The sequence below is a fragment of the Musca domestica genome, unplaced genomic scaffold, assembly GCF_030504385.1.
Source record: "Musca domestica strain aabys unplaced genomic scaffold, Musca_domestica.polishedcontigs.V.1.1 25, whole genome shotgun sequence".
Lineage (NCBI taxonomy): Eukaryota > Metazoa > Arthropoda > Insecta > Diptera > Muscidae > Musca > Musca domestica.
The window spans coordinates 5909631-5928466 of NW_026712277.1; the positions used below are offsets into that span (position 1 = coordinate 5909631).

General features: G+C 34.4%; 4 protein-coding genes across 4 annotated transcripts; all 4 read right to left on the minus strand.

Moving 5' to 3' along the window:
- Positions 1-858: 858 nt before the first annotated feature.
- Positions 859-2018, minus strand: LOC131802828 (zinc finger protein 14-like). The gene is made up of 5 exons (XM_059123498.1): positions 1988-2018; positions 1660-1803; positions 1549-1596; positions 1117-1420; positions 859-1060 (listed from the first exon to the last, which is right to left on the minus strand). The coding sequence occupies exons 1-5, from the start codon at positions 2016-2018 to the stop codon at positions 859-861; spliced, it is 729 nt and encodes a 242-aa protein (XP_058979481.1).
- LOC131802902 (zinc finger protein 780B-like) lies at positions 873-2920 on the minus strand. Its single transcript, XM_059123660.1, has 8 exons — positions 2643-2920; positions 2462-2587; positions 2269-2394; positions 2148-2183; positions 1988-2088; positions 1660-1803; positions 1117-1596; positions 873-1060 (listed from the first exon to the last, which is right to left on the minus strand). Exons 1-5 carry the CDS (start codon positions 2890-2892, stop codon positions 2042-2044), a joined length of 585 nt encoding a protein of 194 aa, XP_058979643.1. The 5' UTR covers positions 2893-2920; the 3' UTR covers positions 873-1060; positions 1117-1596; positions 1660-1803; positions 1988-2041.
- A 1421-nt stretch (positions 2921-4341) lies between these two features.
- On the minus strand, positions 4342-11026 carry LOC101894807 (uncharacterized). Its single transcript, XM_059123499.1, has 14 exons — positions 10451-11026; positions 10228-10345; positions 9211-9738; positions 8881-9150; positions 8668-8805; positions 8454-8588; positions 7306-8403; positions 7122-7250; positions 7000-7053; positions 6837-6929; positions 6757-6777; positions 6244-6647; positions 4823-5853; positions 4342-4756 (listed from the first exon to the last, which is right to left on the minus strand). The coding sequence occupies exons 1-14, from the start codon at positions 10703-10705 to the stop codon at positions 4633-4635; spliced, it is 4398 nt and encodes a 1465-aa protein (XP_058979482.1). The 5' UTR covers positions 10706-11026; the 3' UTR covers positions 4342-4632.
- Positions 11027-13102: 2076 nt separating this feature from the next.
- LOC131802911 (uncharacterized) lies at positions 13103-17084 on the minus strand. The gene is made up of 7 exons (XM_059123667.1): positions 16541-17084; positions 16088-16482; positions 15451-16030; positions 15317-15391; positions 15209-15259; positions 14984-15130; positions 13103-14922 (listed from the first exon to the last, which is right to left on the minus strand). Exons 2-7 carry the CDS (start codon positions 16444-16446, stop codon positions 13186-13188), a joined length of 2949 nt encoding a protein of 982 aa, XP_058979650.1. The 5' UTR covers positions 16447-16482; positions 16541-17084; the 3' UTR covers positions 13103-13185.
- Between the last annotated feature and the right edge of the window lie 1752 nt (positions 17085-18836).

The following is an 18836-nucleotide window of genomic DNA, read 5'->3' on the forward strand; positions in this document are numbered from 1 at the left end:
ATCGTTAAAATAGGATCACAAAGCAGAGAAATTGAAACTCAATATTTTATAAAATCAAGAAACAATTAGAGGATTCGAGTTTGTTTTCGCTCAAAAACTGTCATCTTAGCTAATTCTTTAGGAAAATTTGGTATGCTATAATAACAATAACAAAAAAAAAATATGGACCAAACCTTTCCAGGTTCATGTGGTTTGTTAGGATATCGAAAAAGTCAGCTACATCGTACCCACATGATACAGGCATTCTTGTATGAAACTCGCAATAATGGCCTAAAAGATTATAAACACTCATCTATGTAAAGCGCAATTAACTACGTATTATATTTTATATGTCCTACTCTTTATTGATAAATGTTTTATTTTTTATTTACAGGGCCAAATGGAACTTAAAGAAACTATCGAAATTTGGAAACAAAAGGGACACATTATGCGTTACTGGAAGGAATCCCAAGATCCCAAGCCAACAGATTTCTTGTCCAAATTCATCCAAGGCGTTAATTAGATTTGAAATCTACACTAAAATAGTATAATTTTTCGTTAAAAAGAAACAAAATGTTTTAAGTGATATTGAAGAAGTGAATAAAAAACAACAAGAAATCGAAAAAGGATAAATGAAATGAAACGAAATGTACTTCCAAATTAATTTATGTTTTTAACACACCAGGAGAGGATATGCTACCGATATCTGTGGTACAAGATTTACTCCCTGAAAAAAAATATAGTTCAAGTGTTTCACTTTTTCGAAAAATACTTCATTGTATTTTCTTAGTCTAAATTCTTAATAATTCATTTAATTTTTTTTTTTTTAGTTAATTCTTAATTCAAATTGTATACATATTCATTTTCACAACTTTTGTTTCAAATATTTTCAAATGTTGTGTCGAACTCCTTCAATTCCCTTTCCAAATCGATGTCATTAACAGGATTAATTTGTAAGTCATTGTTACGCTTAGGGAATACATCTAAAGGGCTGACATAATCATGTTTATCCTTCAACATCGAGGTCAATTCTTCATCGGTTATATCAAGAGCATGCAATTGTTTGCAGTGAAGTTTTATGCTAGAAAAGAAATATGCAATTTTAATCTAAAGAAAACCAAAATATCATTTACATACTCTCTTCTTAGGACATAACTTTTCGAACATTTTTTACATTTATACTGTTTCCCAGTGTGCCGGTATTGATGTACCTCCATGGCAAATTTGGAATTTGTGGTATATGGACAATATTTACATTTCATGGGAATTGTCATTTTTTGTTGCTCGCCTTCATTCCTCCTCGGCAGTTTGTTATGTATACGTTGCAAATGTACCTGTAGCTCAGCATTATTTATGTAATTTTTCGTACATAAATGACACTGATGATAACGCTGATTATGTCGTCGACGATGTACCGCCAAATGTGAAGCATTCATAAAAACTTTGTGACATATTTCACATTCGTGTCGAACATCAACATAGTGCACGGAATTCAGATGTGTTTCATATTTGAGAACAGTGTAAAATTTTAATTTACAAATGTACAACAAATGGGCTCGTTTAATTTACAGCAACGTTCATGGGCTGCCAAACCGGATCGGCGATGAAACATTTTTCCTGAAATTCAAGAAGCCAAAGGGTAAATTTTAAACAATGATTGAATAATTGTTCAAAGTTTACCACAATTTTCACAACAATGTTCATTGGGCATATTGGGTACGGTTTCTTGGCTGTTATGGGCCAAGGAAAAGTGAATTTTCAACGAAGTTTTTTCCATAAATTGTCTATAGCATGATGGACAGTTGTACAGAGTTATAAACATTTCTGAAATTAATTTACAAAATAAATAATTCACTTTGTAATGGCCGTTTCTCTATGGCGATACGAATGTGAATGCGAAAAAATATCAAACCAAATTATATTTAAATGTTGTTTTTTTTTAATTTAACCAAAAATCATGTTTAAATTCACTTTTGTATTGCCATACAGAACAGGCTCTGAAAGTTACTTTTATCATCTTCCTCCATATCATGTTCCATATTGAGATGTTGTTTCATTTCAATTAGTGTATGAGTTGAAAATCACAATTAATGCATTTGTGAGTTATCTCTGTTTCGAAAAATACATAAAGGTTAGGCTATATATATACAATTTCAAAAGCACATTACCATCAAGTATCTCAACATCAGCAGATATGGCCAGTACTAAATTTAAACAAAATAATACATCATTAAGTAAAATATGTAATAAAACAATTGTTATAAAAATTATATACTTCATGAAACCTACATTCCTTTGTCCTGTACAAACGATTCTCCAAATCCTTCTGTTTGTGTACTTTTTTGTAATGTTTACACAGACTTTCTATGAAACAAGTGTAGAAGTTACACATCTTACATTTGAAAGGTATTAGTTCTGAAAAGAAAAATTGGAAATTTTTGAAGCATAATTTAATTGTTCAAATAAGTTGTTGGTACTCTACGTTGATGAACATGTTGGGTGTGTTTTATTAACACTTCATGGTATTCAAAGGAATCCTCGCAGTAACGGCATTTAAATGGCTTAAGTTTTGGCAAAGGTTTGGCAATTTCAGATTTTGTTACAGGCCCTAAAAATAGCAACAAGTTATTTTTTAAATTGCTAAAAAAAAGTATTATACTTGCCTGCATTCACGTCTTTCTGTACCACCAGTTCATCTTTGTTTGATCCCACACTCGGGCAACTACCATTGCCACTTACATTGTAATTCATTTCACAATTCCACTTCAATTCAATTTGAGCTTTAACATCATGAACCTCCATTTTATTATTATTGATGTCTTGATAAATGCCACTTGCCTCCACGGAGTAAGCCTTCAACGAGACGCCATGTTCTCCTCTCGAATTCCCCATTAAATTAGTTTCAGCCGACATTCTTTTTTTCAGCCACAAATTTATCTTCATATTCCGTTTGCCTTTCCTTGGTCATTAATACAAAATGCTAACTGATTTGTAAGGCTTTGCTGCAGCGAAAACAAATTTGTTTGGGATAGTCGACAATTGGTCGACCACCACCATCGCCAGCCTTCATAAAATTGAACAAAGTATTAAAATAATCATACAATGTTTTGTTGTCCTTGTGAGGTGATTCGCTGTAAATTGAGATCAATTCACTTTTTGTGGCCAAACAACAACGGCAGCAATTTGAAACATTTTAGATTTTTTATAATTTTATATTGAAGGTTGTCTCTTTTTGGAGATCGGTTGTGGAGGATTGGATCTTATGACTTGATGGCAACATGTGTTATGAAATTGACATTTTCCTCTAACGGTTCCATGGAAAGAAAACAAGAAAATGTGTGCCAAAAAGAGATTTGCATAAGTTGTCAAGAAATAAAGCATACTTTTAGGTCCATCCATTAAAAATTCTTTCCACCCAAGGAAAATAAAAGCCTATAAAACTTTTTTACATTTCAATTGGAAGGTCCATACAACAGTACTGGAAACCTTCTTTATGATGATCTTTTAATACAAAATAGGATTTTTTCATTTATAAACAGTTGGTTAATAGATGTGCAGATATGAAGGAATCGGCAGCTACTCCTTTTCGGTGAATTTGTTTCATTGTGTTCATCCTAGGAAGAAGAATTAGAGATAGTTCAGAGGAAAGGTTGAAGAGGTGTTTCAGCGGGTTGGTTTGCCTAGACTGTAATGGGATCAATGTCTGCATCTGCATGGTAGACGTTCCATCGTCTTTATATATTTTTCATACTCACATAGTCTTGAGTAGTCGAGACCATTATTATTCCATTTTGAGGTCTATTCCGATAATGCAATGGCCATCAATATGGTCTACGGCGATCTTAGATCTGACCTATAAATTGATAGATGAAAACAGGTGCTTCTTCTCGGTATTGCCGGCCAGATGGCCTGAATACATAGCATCCGGTGCACAAGCAAAATATCCTGTCAGATTCCTCGGTGAGGATCTTCTCACAATTGGTGACTTAATAGCTCATCGGTTTGATAATCTCATCATTCGGCAGATCAGTCAACTGGAAAGCACCCATTTCACATTATGTAAAGGAGTAGAAAAGGTATATTTTGTGACATTTCACACTTTTTTTTTATATTTCGTAAATTTCCCAGCTTTTTTCCTCATAATGCTTAAATTACTTTTTATTTACTGTTTTCTATTTATATTATTATTGTATTTTTAATTCCATTTCCTTTTCGTTTCAATTCAATTATTCTTTATTTTCTTGATGTTTATTTTCCTTTACGTTGTTACCACTCGCCTTTTTCATTGGTAAATACCTTGCAAAGGCAAACTCTTCATATTCAAAGTCTACTTTTAGGCGCCAACATGAAAATTACAATGCGTTCATTTATAAATGTTATCTATTTGCTTTTTGCAAGGAATTTTATTGCATTAAACATAAATTCATATATATTCTTTATATAGTGTGATATATTATGGGGTTTGCTGCATAAATAATTGTGATATTTCTCTCTTAAAATTTAAACAATACGATAAGGACTCTAAAATGGAATGATATATGTATAAGCCATGTTTAGCTCATGGATTTTCATTTTATATGTACAAAAATAAATAAATAAATGTTACTAAGTGAATATGCTTATGGAATAGACCAAGCAAGGGGTATGTTGCTTTTAGTCCCAGTTAATTGGCTGTAGAATATCCTCCTGGGGACTTTTGCAGGCCATGCTGTTGCCATTAAACTCCTCATCATCTGTTAGTGCTTTGTTGTGGATTTTCGAGCAGTGATTTCGTAGACTATTCAAAGAAATAAATATTAAAATTATTAACAATTCACAATCTCTATTGCATTAAAATACTTACAACAAACGCTTCTTAAACAATTGTCCACAATATTTACATTTGTTCGGCACAATGCCACAATGAGACCATTTATGTACTTTCAATTGATCCATTGTTGTGAATTGCCGATTACAATTGGCCTCGGGACACATGTAACGTTTGCCAAAGTGTATGATATCCTTGTGCCGCTTCAAATGATGTGCATAACGAAAACTATTCGGACATTTGTCACACTGATGTGGCCTCTCATCGGTGTGGGTCCTTTGGTGAATATCTAATTCTAATTTACTTAGATACGATTTGGGACAGGAAGAACAACGAAATGTTCGTGCCATATGCTTCTTCAAATGATGCCGCAATAAATATAAGGTGGGATATTTAATGTCGCACACTTCACATTTGTATAGCCCCGAGGTTTGATCTTTGTTCTGGGACTTGATAAAATCGCGGCATGTCACTTTACGACTATGTACTCTAACGGCCTCGATTGTGGTACAATTTTCATGGCAGGCCGTACATTTGTATAGTATTTTATCATTTGCAACGCCAGTTGGTATTTCCGAGGATGCTGGGGTATCTGCGTTTATTGTTCGTGTATCAGTATTCATTGTTGGTGTATCTGTATTTGTTGAAATCTCAGTCTCCAAAGTGGGATTTGTGGTCAGTTCGGTGTTTTCTGTTAACATATCGGTTGCATTGAATATCATGTCTTTAGTGGCATCAACCGTTGTGTCAGTTGTGGGAACTGTGCCAATTGTAAGGTCATCTTGTAAATCTGGACAAATCATAACAAATGATGTTGAGGTGGAAGGTGTTACAACACAGTCTTCAAAGGGGAGTCCATTGTTGTTTTTTGTTCCGTTGTCACATTGTGCTGCTGGGTCGATGCTAAAGAGTTGTGATTCTTTGTTACATTCATCCGTAAGTCCTTTTTTATTTATTTTATTGAATAAAATATGGCAGCATTTTTTGGGAAAGATAATACAATTAACAATATCTCTTGATTGGTCTACCAAAATTAACAACAAAAAAGTAGGACGACTTGAAATCCACTACTTAATATTATATACTATTTTAATGACAATCCTCTCAAATATATTTTAAAGTTGTTCAGTGTCTTACATATCCTCGACCAGGCGATTGTTAGATTACTGAGAAAATTTTTCATTTTCCTTTCAACTCCCTTTCGAAAACCATACTTAAAATCAAACAGAAGTTGAACAAAAAGTAACACTTAATTACTCTCAAAATAATGAGTAAAAATAAAATTTCCAATTTTCCTTGCCAAAAATAAAATAACAAAAAATAAAATAAAAACTTGGTATTTTGTTAAAAAGGTATAATGTATTTTATAATTTTCTTCTTAGAGATTTGTTTGTTTTGCAATGATTTTCTGTTTCTTTTCTTGCGCTATTAAACAATCGGCAATTGAGATATAATCATATTTGCAGAGTATTATGTTTGCTATCGTTATTTACAATTGATGGCATATCTCGGATTAGACCATTATTGTTGTTATTGTTATTATTATTATTAATAGTACTGTTGTTGTGGTTGTTGGGATTGGGATTAATAATATTGACCTCTTCATATACCTTACCGCTTGATGCATTCTCATTATTATTATTATTGTTATTAGTCATCACTGGTAGTGGTGCATCAACGTTATTATTATTTAACACCGGAGCGGTTGTGGTTGTTGTCGTTGTTGTTACAGTTTCTGTGGAATTAATTTGAATTTGTGGATTATTAATTGGTGTCGTTGAATGATTACGTTCCAAATGGCGTAACAATTTTGCTTTGGTTGAATATGATCGTATGCAGCGGGGACATTCATAAGGAAGTTCTGTATAGAAAATAGAAGAGTGGGGAGAGACAAACAATAATACAGGTAACAATAGGATAGAATGTGAATTCGTTTAACAACACACAGATGCATGTATGTATCGGTATACTTACTTTTAATATATAAGAATCTGAAATGAAAATTGAATCCATTAGCAAATAATAAAACAAAGAAGCATTGCAAACTTACCATCGTGAATGCTATGATTTGTGTTCAAGTGTAATTGCACACTGGGAAAGTCTGTGGATTCATAGGTACATTTAGCACACATAAAGGTTGTTACTGTAAATAAAATGCGCATAAATAAAATATATCATAATTCACCTAGCTTAATATAGGCTCCCCAACTTACCGCTGGATTGTTCAATACTCAAATTTTCCATAGAAGAATTATCACTAACATAAACTGCATGGAAAACGAAAAACATTAAAGGAAAACACTTCAAATACTCTATCTCCAATTCAAGAACATACCTTTATCACCCTTGGCCTGGATCATATCCCTTGTGGGTATTCTCTTATGGACAGCCCGATAATGGCGTATTAAAGCACGTTTAGTGTTATAGAGATTGGTACACATTTCACAACGATACGGAGCCAGTCCTAAAAAAACCCAACATTTATTTTATGAATACTTTTTTTTCAAAAACTCCCTTACCTCTGTGCAAAAACATATGATTTTCAAATTGATACTGGCTGAGAAATGATTTTTGACACTGGGCACAATAGGATGTGGCCGTCTCCGTTTGACTTTCACTCTGCTCCTTGAGGACATCATCAAAATCATCATCGGAAGTGAGAGCCAAATTACGCATATCATTGTCATCGGATGAATTTTCAACATCATCAAAATCCTCAAAGAGAGCATCGCCGTTAAAATCAAAATCCATATCGGTTTCAATGGTCTGTTCCATTTCCACAATTTGTGGTATTGCATCGGATGGTAGGGTATATGTAGAACTGGAGGATGGTGTTAGGGGAGCAACGGCATTGCTTAATGTGGTATTTGGTGTTAACACCAATGTCATGGGATCAACAACGTTATTGAAGCTCGTTGTCAAGGAATTGTCCAGGGGAGTGGTTGTGATGACAACTTCTTCTTGTTGTGGCAATTGTTGTAATACTTGAATCTGATGTGTTTGCGGCGTCTGATTAGGCTCTTGATATTGTAACTGTATTTGTGGCTCTGTTGTGATATTTTGTTGCTGCATGGGTAAAAGGGTTTCTGTGGGTTGTAAGTCCAAAGAGTTCCCTGTGGTTTGCTCCTGCACTTGTTTCACAGTACTTGGTGTTTTTGTTTCCTGTTTTTGTAGTTGCTTTTCCGCCTCCTCCTGGGCACTATGCAGTTTGTAATGTTCATACAATTTATTGCGATAGAAAAATACCTCATTGCATTTACGACAATTCAATCCATTCAAATAATCCGGTAACATGGGATCTTCTTCGGCCGTCGTTGTATTCATTGTATTATTTATATTATTACTTATGTTTACAGAGGAAGTTTTTTGAGGCGAGCCCCCACTAAGGCTGGAGGCGGTTGACGTGGTCGGTGATGATCTCATTGTTTTATTAGACACTGGCTGTATGAGAGTGTTGTTGGTAATGCCCGTACGTGTTGGCCTTTGCTGTATATCCTGTACATTCATGCAATGCTTGGCCAGATAATGCCGTTTAATTTCATACTTCAAATCACATTCATAGAAACATATATCGCAACTGTATACCAATTTCGGAGATCTGGCAAAACGTTCAATTTCTCAACAATGGCATTTTTTGTTTGTGGATCCATTTCAGCGTCCGCACAACGTGTGGTTGGTTTATTTTTCGGTTGTAGCTGCTTGTTTGTCGGCTGGATGTTGTGTTTGCTTTTGTAGTGTTGATTTAAATCAATTTTAAAGAAGGTATAAAATGAACAATGATCGCAGAAGAAATGTGGAATTTCTGGAGGGCGGAGAAGAACAAGAGAGGGAGAGAGAAAAGATTATTAAATGACTGCGGCTTGTGTTTTCACAAAACTCACCATTGTGTGTCAACATATGGGTTTTCAGCTCATCTTGTGTATCAAATTCTTTGGCACATATTTTGCAAATATTTCTTTTTGGCTGTTCAATAAATGTGGCGGGGATCATGTCTTCGTCAATGGGGGATATGGGTACATCTGAAAGAAAGTACATTACATTTTTTATTTGTGAAGTTGTTTTAAAGAATGATTTTTACTAATATGCTCCCATACCTTGTGTCTGTTCTGGTGTATTCTCTGGATCCTCCACAATAATATCATCCACATCCATTTGCACCATATCATTGTTTGAAATTATCATACTGGTGGCGTTTGCATCGCTTTGTGTAAGCGCCAGGTTATTTGTATTGCCATTATCTTGTGACACAATAATATTCGATGTACTGCCATCATTTGGGACCTGAAGAATATTTTCGAGCACCAATCCATTGTCCAAGGACAAAGTTGTACCATCTCCAGCATTAATGTATTCAATAACAACACCTACAAAATACACGAATTAATTAAAACACACATTCTAGCCAACATAATTGGCATACATACCCTTGCCCATAACATTTTCCACAGACCCATCGGCCATAACAATAAATTCATTACCAACATTTGTGTCATTTTGCATATTGAGATTTCCTTCAAAGCCGGAATTGAATGTAAATGCCTCTCCATTTGTTTGGGCAAAAATTGTCGTTGTTGCAGCATTTCCCTCCAGGGGAGCCGTTGTTGTTTGGGTATTTATGGCGGTGGCATAAACGATATTTTGATTTTGTGGGGCACTTGTGTAAATAATTTCATGAGAGTTTTGTGCTGTTGCTACGGGCTGGTGGTTATCAACATAAACTTCACCTGAGTTTGACAGTGGTTGTTGTAGAAATTGCTGTCTCTGTCCGCTGCCATTAACAGTTTGTCTGGTGGATGTGCTATTGCTGCTTTTAATGGGAGGTGTAATTTTTGTCTTGGGCTTCAATTGTTCAGGGGTTGGTTCAACGCCGTGCGTAAATTGATAATGTTGTATTAAATGATTGCGTTGATGATGTTCAAATCCACATAATTGACAATTATAGGCAATTATATCTGTGTAAGGCATGGGAAAGGGGAAATACATTATTTAAAGAATACATTTTTATTATGGATTTATTTTATTACTAAAGATTAGACGACAATGTAGAGGATATTGTGTTATTTTTATTTATATTAAATTGTAGGCATTCTCTAAACCGGAAATTCATACAAAATCAATGCCACTTTTCTCGTAATAAAACACAATTATTAACACTTGTTTGGAAAAGGCTACATTCTTGTTGCCTTTTTTTGCAAATTCACATAATACCAACAGATGTTTTTTTCTTTATCCCTGCCTCACTCCTTTACCATTAACACTACCACTTGATTGCCCAAATTATTGCAAATACAACACATGTTCATACGCGAAACTCCAAAAAAAACCAAATCTTGTTTCCTTTACTTTCAACAATAACAACAGATCAAACGTTTGCCAAATGATGACTCACACAAACAAATGTCAATGGGGGGGGGGAAGTCATAAGGATTCTACCAACTTACCCAAATGCAATTTGACGTGATCTTTTAAAGACCTCTTTGTTTCCAATTTTGTATTGCAAATTTTACAACGATAACGTTTGGGCTTCTTTACTTCCTCGCTTGCCTTTGCTTGGGCCGCCTAAAAGCACCACGCAATCACAACACACAAAAGAAACGCAGACAAAAATAAAATTACATTAATTAGGACACTTGCGACACTACACCACAACATTCATCGACTCACCTCCTCTCGTTCGAGTTGCTTTTGTTTTTCTTTGATTTCATTGATACGAATTTTTAGCACTTCCTGGGCTTTGGTGGCATTTTTCATAAACCAATAGGCCACTTGTAATGCGGATGCACAATCTTTGCATATACACAGGGGCAGGGCATCGGTTTCCTCCGTAACTCCGCTATAGCTAGGCATACAGTAGTTGAGACAATCCAAATATGTACTTCTGTCAGCACCGCCATTCATGGGCGCGCTTAAATTTTGCATTTCTCCATTTGCTTGCAAACATGTTCGACAGACGGATGAATAATAGTCCTTGCAATCCTGTATACTTTTTTATCGTCCATCTTTTTTCTATGTGCTTGCCTTTAAGGGGGGTTTACGTAGACCCCTTGATCTTTGTTTGCCTATTCTTTGATGAGTTTTTTCTCTACTCTTTGTGTTGTTTATAGTTTTATAGTTATGTAAAATAATTGTCTGCAATTTATTTGATTTTTTGCAAATTCTTTTCCCGAAATTACGAATTTCATTAAATTCTTTGTAATTTTCGTGTTGTTTACTAGTACTGTGTTGCCGGACTGTCAAAGTAGTGGATTGATGTTTGTGTGGTGCTGCCACTCGCAATAATTGACACCGGATTGCCAACCCTTATAAAGTTAGTAAGTAAACGCATAGACAAATTAAGATATAGACAACGAAAAGTTAGTTTGGTCTTTTTTTCCAGGTGGCTCTCATCATGTTTTGCATAGACAACATGCTCATTTACGCGTTCAAGCCACTCGACTTCGAAAACACATTTCATCGTTTTTCAAGAATTTCACTTGATTATTCCGGAATTTTTTGATGTCATCTCGTAATTTTCACATTTATTTTATTATGGAACAATTTCCAACTGACAAATATCCTACAATTTTTGTTATTTTTAACGTTTTAGAATTGAGTGACTTCAATATTCCCACTCAAACCCCTGAAACGATATAGACGACATCTGCTGATTCGATTTTTTTCGAAGATAAACGGTGAGAGCATTTCGTTGTCTATATTTTCATTTGTCTATGGTAAACGTTTAGATTCAACTAGACGATTGGCAACGCGAATGAGTTGTGCCATAGACAAATGAAAATATAGACAACGAAATGCTCTCACCGTTTATCTTCGAAAAAAATCGAATCAGCAGATGTCGTCTATATCGTTTCAGGGGTTTGAGTGGGAATATTGAAGTCACTCAATTCTAAAACGTTAAAAATAACAAAAATTGTAGGATATTTGTCAGTTGGAAATTGTTCCATAATAAAATAAATGTGAAAATTACGAGATGACATCAAAAAATTCCGGAATAATCAAGTGAAATTCTTGAAAAACGATGAAATGTGTTTTCGAAGTCGAGTGGCTTGAACGCGTAAATGAGCATGTTGTCTATGCAAAACATGATGAGAGCCACCTGGAAAAAAAGACCAAACTAACTTTTCGTTGTCTATATCTTAATTTGTCTATGGTTGTGCTCCAACGTTTAACATCGACGTTCATTTACAGAAAGTGGAAAAAATGACAAAATAATGAATGAAATCATAATTTTTATTGCGCTTAAAATTTAGCGTATGTTTGTGAGTTCAGTATTTTACTCATTAATTAATTTGAAGGTATATTATCCGCCTGTTTTTGTTGACAACCACAACTCAGGCACTTGGACTAAAACCTTTTGCAATAACGCACAAGTTTCGATTCATGATCGTTCAATAATAGTTTTTGTACACACAAAAATATATTAAACAAGATATACAGGGAGAGATGAAAAAACTGTAACCAACTTCAGACTGCTGTCATTTCTAAGCCACTCGTCCGACAGCTGTTAAAATTACACCAGTGACAGCTCTTTATATTGTTTACAAGCATGCGAAATCATTTTGGTTAGAATTTTCCAGATAAAAAGTTATTCGTGATCGAATTCAAGCGTGATAGTGTGATTTCTTTATATTTGGCGGGAAAACCACAAGTGGCTATCGTTAATGCACTCCAGTATTTAAATGTGAACAAATCTTTTGTGTCTCGTACCATCGCTCGTTACCGTGATACTGGTAGCGCAGCCTCAAGGAAGTGAAGAGAAGAACGCAGCAGTGGCCGAAAAATGGCTCGTGAGCTGACATATCGCAATATTCCATTCGGCAAATATTGAAAAATGAGCTCGGGGTAAAGCCATTGAAATCCAAAAAGTGCAAGAATTTAGACCGCATCAGAAAGAAAATAGACTTAAAAGAATTTTGTTTTCTCCGATGAGAAAACAATCGTTGTCCAGCAATTTCTAAACGAACAAAATGATCGTGTTTACTGACCAATTCGAACTATATCTTATTCTAAAATTTAATGCTATTTCCGAATTTTTCATTCAATTAAATTAAAAATTATGTCATTTGACTTTGTTGTAGTTTTTTCTATCAGCCTGTATGTTTGTACATTTATATTCTTTATTCGCTGTGTTTAAAGAAAGTCATTCATATTTTTGCAGGGGATTTTAAATATATTACTCCTGTTTCTTTTTATTGAAGCATTTGGTTTACTAGTAGCTTATATTTAACTAAATTAATTACTTAAAAACATGATACTTTAAGCTATTTAATATATTACACAGAAATGCAAGAACTTAATTAACATCCTAAAAAACAATTACCGTACTCTAACCAATTATTTTTCATTACATTTATTACACTCAATATTTAAATGCATTTCATTTACATACATGCATCAGTCTTTCAGTAACAATCTTTTAAAATATCTTCCACAATATTATTATTGATATTCTGTTCAACAATATTTTCTATATTTTCTTGCTGTGTTTCTATGAGATCTCCATCAATTTCATAAACCTGCTCATCATCTATTGGTTGCCCTAAATTAACATTTAAATACTGATTATTACCCGTTTCACAGAGTTCTGCATTTTCATCTAGATCAATTTCAAAATCTCTGTACAAGGTTGATTGATTTAAATCATCATCGTTGGACTCATCATCATCGTCACAGGGTACGATGGGATAATACAATATTCCATCATCGTCCTCATCATCGGATAAAACAACACTTTCAGTGCCTAAATTTGTAGACATGGGAGCTATTTCTCTTTTCACTTGGCTTTTATTGGATAAAATCTGGGATAGTACCAACATTTTGTTGTCGGAAGACTGCACCAGATTGTATTCCTCTGGTGTTAGTAATTCTATGAGGGTTTTCGTGCTTTTCACATAACGATCTACTTTTTCCCACGGCACATTGTGCCGACTAACGTAATGACGCCGTATACTAACCACACTGCAAAACAGGGCAAAGTCGTGATGACACAAAAAGCATAGTAACGTCTTCTCGGTTATGGGGTGTTCTTGCTGATTGTGTAGTCGTTTTTCTTGGGGAGTATCAAAAACAAGCTTGCATCGGAAACAGCCATAGAAATTGCCAGTTGTTTTGGTTTTTCTCATTACTTTAAACCATAAATACTCCTGGCGCTCCTCTGGGTTATATTGCATTTTTGCCACATGTTGTGGTTTTGATCGTCTGACTATTTCATCACAAGTACCAAATTCCACAACATGAATTTTGGTCTGGTGTTGACGCAAACTTCTTGAATTTGAGCAAGAAAATTTACAAACAATACAACGAAGTCGTTGCTTTTTGTGTTTTTCCCTGATATGAAAATTGAGATTGCTAACCGTTTTGTAGGTGGCTCCACACGTTTCACATACATAGCAATGACTTGGACGTTTCCAAACTCGTTTTTTGGAAATGTTTTGATGTTGACAGTCTTTGGCCATTTGCCGGGTGAAATGCATTCGACAGCATACCGAACACGCATGCTGGGGTGGAAAATGTTTTATACGATGACGCCGCAAATCGATGCGCCGCTGAAAATCTTCATAACAAATATCACATATAATGGGTTCGGGTGGTGTCTGGGGATCATCATGAGAATTGTTATCATCCGACTCTGTTTGGGTATCTTCATCGCCAAATATCAAGTCCATATCGGGCGCTGCGCTATTAACAAAATAAGGTTTTTTCTTTTTTTGACTTTCCTTGTAAAGCATCCATCTTGGATAGCGCCATATATCATTGTAGTCCTTTCGACCCGTATTATTTATCCAAATTATGTTTTTGTTACATTTACGAATATTTTCCTTGAGAAACCTCTCAAGTATTTCATAATATTCTGGAAATGTGAGGGTAAATTTTGTACCCAAATCCTTGGCCTTTTCATTGGCTCGCATGGTTCGATTAAACCATATATAAATACGCTGTATGCTAAGACGAACTTCTACATCTGTCATGTGTATGTTAAACATTGAATTTATGTGTGTGCGCAACTCCATAATACTGGAGCGTATTTTTTCCAATGTTGTTCGGTTTTTAGTTTCTTGAAAATTATATAATTCAGGGTACTTTTCCAATTGTCGAAGAAATTCAAAAACAATTTTACGATTTGTTAAACCGAATAGTATCTGAAAATAAGAGGAAATGTTTATTTAGGTCACGCAAATAATTGAGGATTATCTATTTTACACCGCAGTTATTTGTTGAGCTTGGCTGTTCATCTTCATTTTCATCATTCGATGGCATATCATCCTCAGAGTCTATATAGCGTGATGGAAAGGGTGCAACTTGTGGTGGATTCTGAGGCGTCACTTTTGGCTTAACTAAGTCATCGAACTAAAGGAAAAAAAACATAAAGTTGGATGTTACTTTGCAGTAGCTTTCAATGTGAGATTTTTTGTTTGGGAAACCTACGGGCAAAACTGGTTCAATAGTTGTGGCTACAATGGTCTCCATTGGTTCGGCCTACAAACAAGAAAATTGTAACATTACTTGTAAAGCAAAAAACAATTAAAGACCTACTTGAATGTCATTTTCATCAAGAATCAAGGGAGGGGACTCTAAGAATTCAATATATTCCATGTCATCCTGGGAGGCCTAAAATAGAGAAATATATATTTGTTTAATCTAAAAAATGTATATCTGAACATACATACATCTTCAATGTTTTGAAGATCCTGAAACTCGTCAGCATTATCATCTTCATCTTGGGAAGACCACTCATTGGCAATCAAAGTGGGTAAATCAGGTACTTTACACTCGCTTTTCTTATTATCACTCAAGATATTCTTTTCTATATGGTGCAAACCATCAGGATCATCCACCATTTCACTATCGTCACCTTCATATTTCGAAGACCAACCATTTCCAATTAATATTGCCGATTCCTGGTGTTTTTTCGAATCCAAGGAAGAAAAACTGTTATGTTGGCTTGGATTTTTTATGTCCACTTGATCCGCATTGACTTTTCTTATTTTCGACGAAGATTCCGAAGTCGCAGTTTCGACCGATTCCACCTCAGAATGCAAACGTTTATCACCAATGGGCAATTGATTGGAATTCTTATGGTTATCATTTTTATCACAATTCTTTTTGACGTTCTGTGGATGCATGCTTTGTATGTGCCTGATGAAATAACTACATTTTTTTAAGGGAAACTCTTGATAACAATAAAAACAATGAATGGTAAAATCTTGCGCAGCAATAATACCACAAATGCTATCGTTGCAGGTGAATCTGGAAGAAGTATCATAATTAATGCAAATCAAATTAAAATAGCGCAAGAGTTCATACTTTGTTTGGGTTAATTTTGATTGATGTTGGACAATGGGTTTTGTGGTTGGAATATTACTTGTCTGTATGGACCTTGACGTGTAATTGCTATAGTTTGTTGATCCACTATATAAATTATCTTCAAGTACATCAATTTCGTCTTCGATTATGATATCTTCATTATCGGAGAAACTTGGTATATCTTCATAGTCGTACATTTCATTTTCCACAGCTTCCAGGTACCTTATATATTCGGGTTTATTTTCACAAGCTTCTGCTGGTGATTTATGTCCATCCTTTGGTGACACTCTAGGCCTTTTGTTTGTAACTTTATTGGTTATTACTTTAAATGCATTAGGAATAATTCCCGTTTGTTCCATATTGTTAAATGCTTTACAAAATTTGTCAATGGAATGCTGCAAGGAGAAACTAGAAAATTATTCTGCACACCGTAACAAGCCGAGTAATAATTACCTTATAAACAGAACCTTAATGGGCTCATTAATCTATTTCATATAGCCTCTCGCTTGGAAACCTTCATCAAATATAACTAGTTTCCATTGCAGCACTTTGTTGAATTCGGTTAGTCCTGTGTGGGCATGCACGCTACTCAAATGTGACTACAAAGCCTCCTTAGTAAACCTCTGCCGTAAAAAAACTAAATAAGTATGGAGATAATGTTGATAATGAAGCCAATAAAAACAAAATAATAAATAAACGGGACGAATGCACAATTGATAAAATATGAGAATATAAACAAAATCGTCGTCCACAATTGGTTTCTACAGGTCGACAATGTACGATGTTAGGGGTTTCTAGATCGCAAACTCGATGCAACGATTTATCGTCATGTAAAGGCGTCCAACTGTGAATTTAAAGAAAGTATATTCAGTATATAATTAAAAAAATATAATTCTTTTGTTGAAAGATTAATCTGCAACAAATTACAACAAAAGATTAGATGGTAATTAAATGAAACCCCATTTGTAAAAATAGCGAACAAAATTGCCGAGGGATGTAAGGTTTCTGAAAATCGATAATGGACACGACTAGGGGTTTCAAGGTAGAAAACGACAATCATTGGCTCATCGACATAAAGGAGTTGCCAAACGGAAATAAAAATAGAAGGTTTTAGCAAACAATTAAATTTTTTTGGTGGAATATGTCTTCGCTAAATGAGGTACAGTATTGCCAATGCGTGGTAGTGAGTACCGTTAATTAAGAAATGATTTTTTGGTTTCTACGTTCCCATTACAATAGGACAAAAGAAGGGACAAACTTAAATAAAATATTCTTTATGTAAGATTTTAATAAAGCCATATTTCAGAAAACAAAATTTAACATCGTATAGCGAAGTGAAGGTGGAAAACTTCATATTAAAGTAGAAAGCAGTCCCTTAAGGAACTTTTTATATATAAGAAGGAGGAGTAGATTCAAACTAGGGGAATAAAATAGAATAATAATAAACATCTTCCTGCAATTGCAAACATTCTCTTCCCTTTGGATAAATCAGTAACGCTATCCTGTTCACTACCATTTATCCAACTTTGTGGGTTCCAATGCGACTCATTTGTTTGTTTTTGTAATTGCTATCAATTATTAATAATGTCAATCAAACATGCATGGATTTAATTAATTTTTGGTCCTCTACTCTATTGTTTGCATTAGAATCAATTAAGTAAAACAATTTCATGTAATTTACATACAATAATATACACACAAAAACGCACACCTACAAACACATCCACACATACACAGTGATTCAAATGCAACTAACACACAATAATTTATGTGGAAAATCAAGTGAAAAAAAAAACACTGCAGCACATTTGTAACAATTTAATATAATCTGCTTTGGCTTTGGTCACGCAATAATAGTTTATGGGATGTGGAATTGTGTGGCGAGGTTAGGGGAGTGTTCGGTGTATGGAGAACATGTTTATTAAATTACCTCCTCCTCCTCTTCCAATTCACGACCGGAAAATATTTATGTACATCGACCACAATAATATGAGCAAGTGAAAATACTAACATTTGTTGTTGCATTCGTAAAAACCACCATTTAAAATCGGAAATGGAGCCATAAACAGCTATGAAATGCCAAGAGGAAGGGGAAATGTAAATGAATAACTTTGTCAAATACAATTGGGAGTTTAATGCTTTTATTCGTATCGGAGGCGTGATTTGTTTTAGTCTTCGAATGATTTAAAATGTAGAATGATAAAAAATTGACAGGCCCACAGGTAAATGATGTCATATTTTACTTTATTTTTTATATGTACTACCAGCCGAGCCAAGAAGTTGTTTTTGGGGGTATATTCTTAAGCCTACTATGTCCATAGATTCATTTCTGGGTTTGACTTAACTCATCGTGTTTTTTTTTTTTTTTTTTTTTTGTACTTCTACGTCGTCAAGTATGTTGGTGGTTAGAACACTTTCGTGCCCATTCACCATGACCGGTTATTGGTTACTTGAAAAGTATCAGTACTCTTTTATTTTCGTTTTCTTTTTGTTTACAGTATATGTGTGTTTACAGAATGTAGTGATATGAATGAAATACATAAGAAATCAAAACAAAAAAAAAATCAAAACTAAAGGAAAAAATAAAGAACTGTCAGCAAATATGATGATTATTTACAAATAAAAGTCAAACTTCAATTTTGCAAAGTGCAATAAAGTTGATTAATTCATCTATATTTTGTTGGTTTTTGGACATCAGGATTTCCGGTAAGTTATTAAATTTCTTGAACAAATCAAAATCATTCCTATG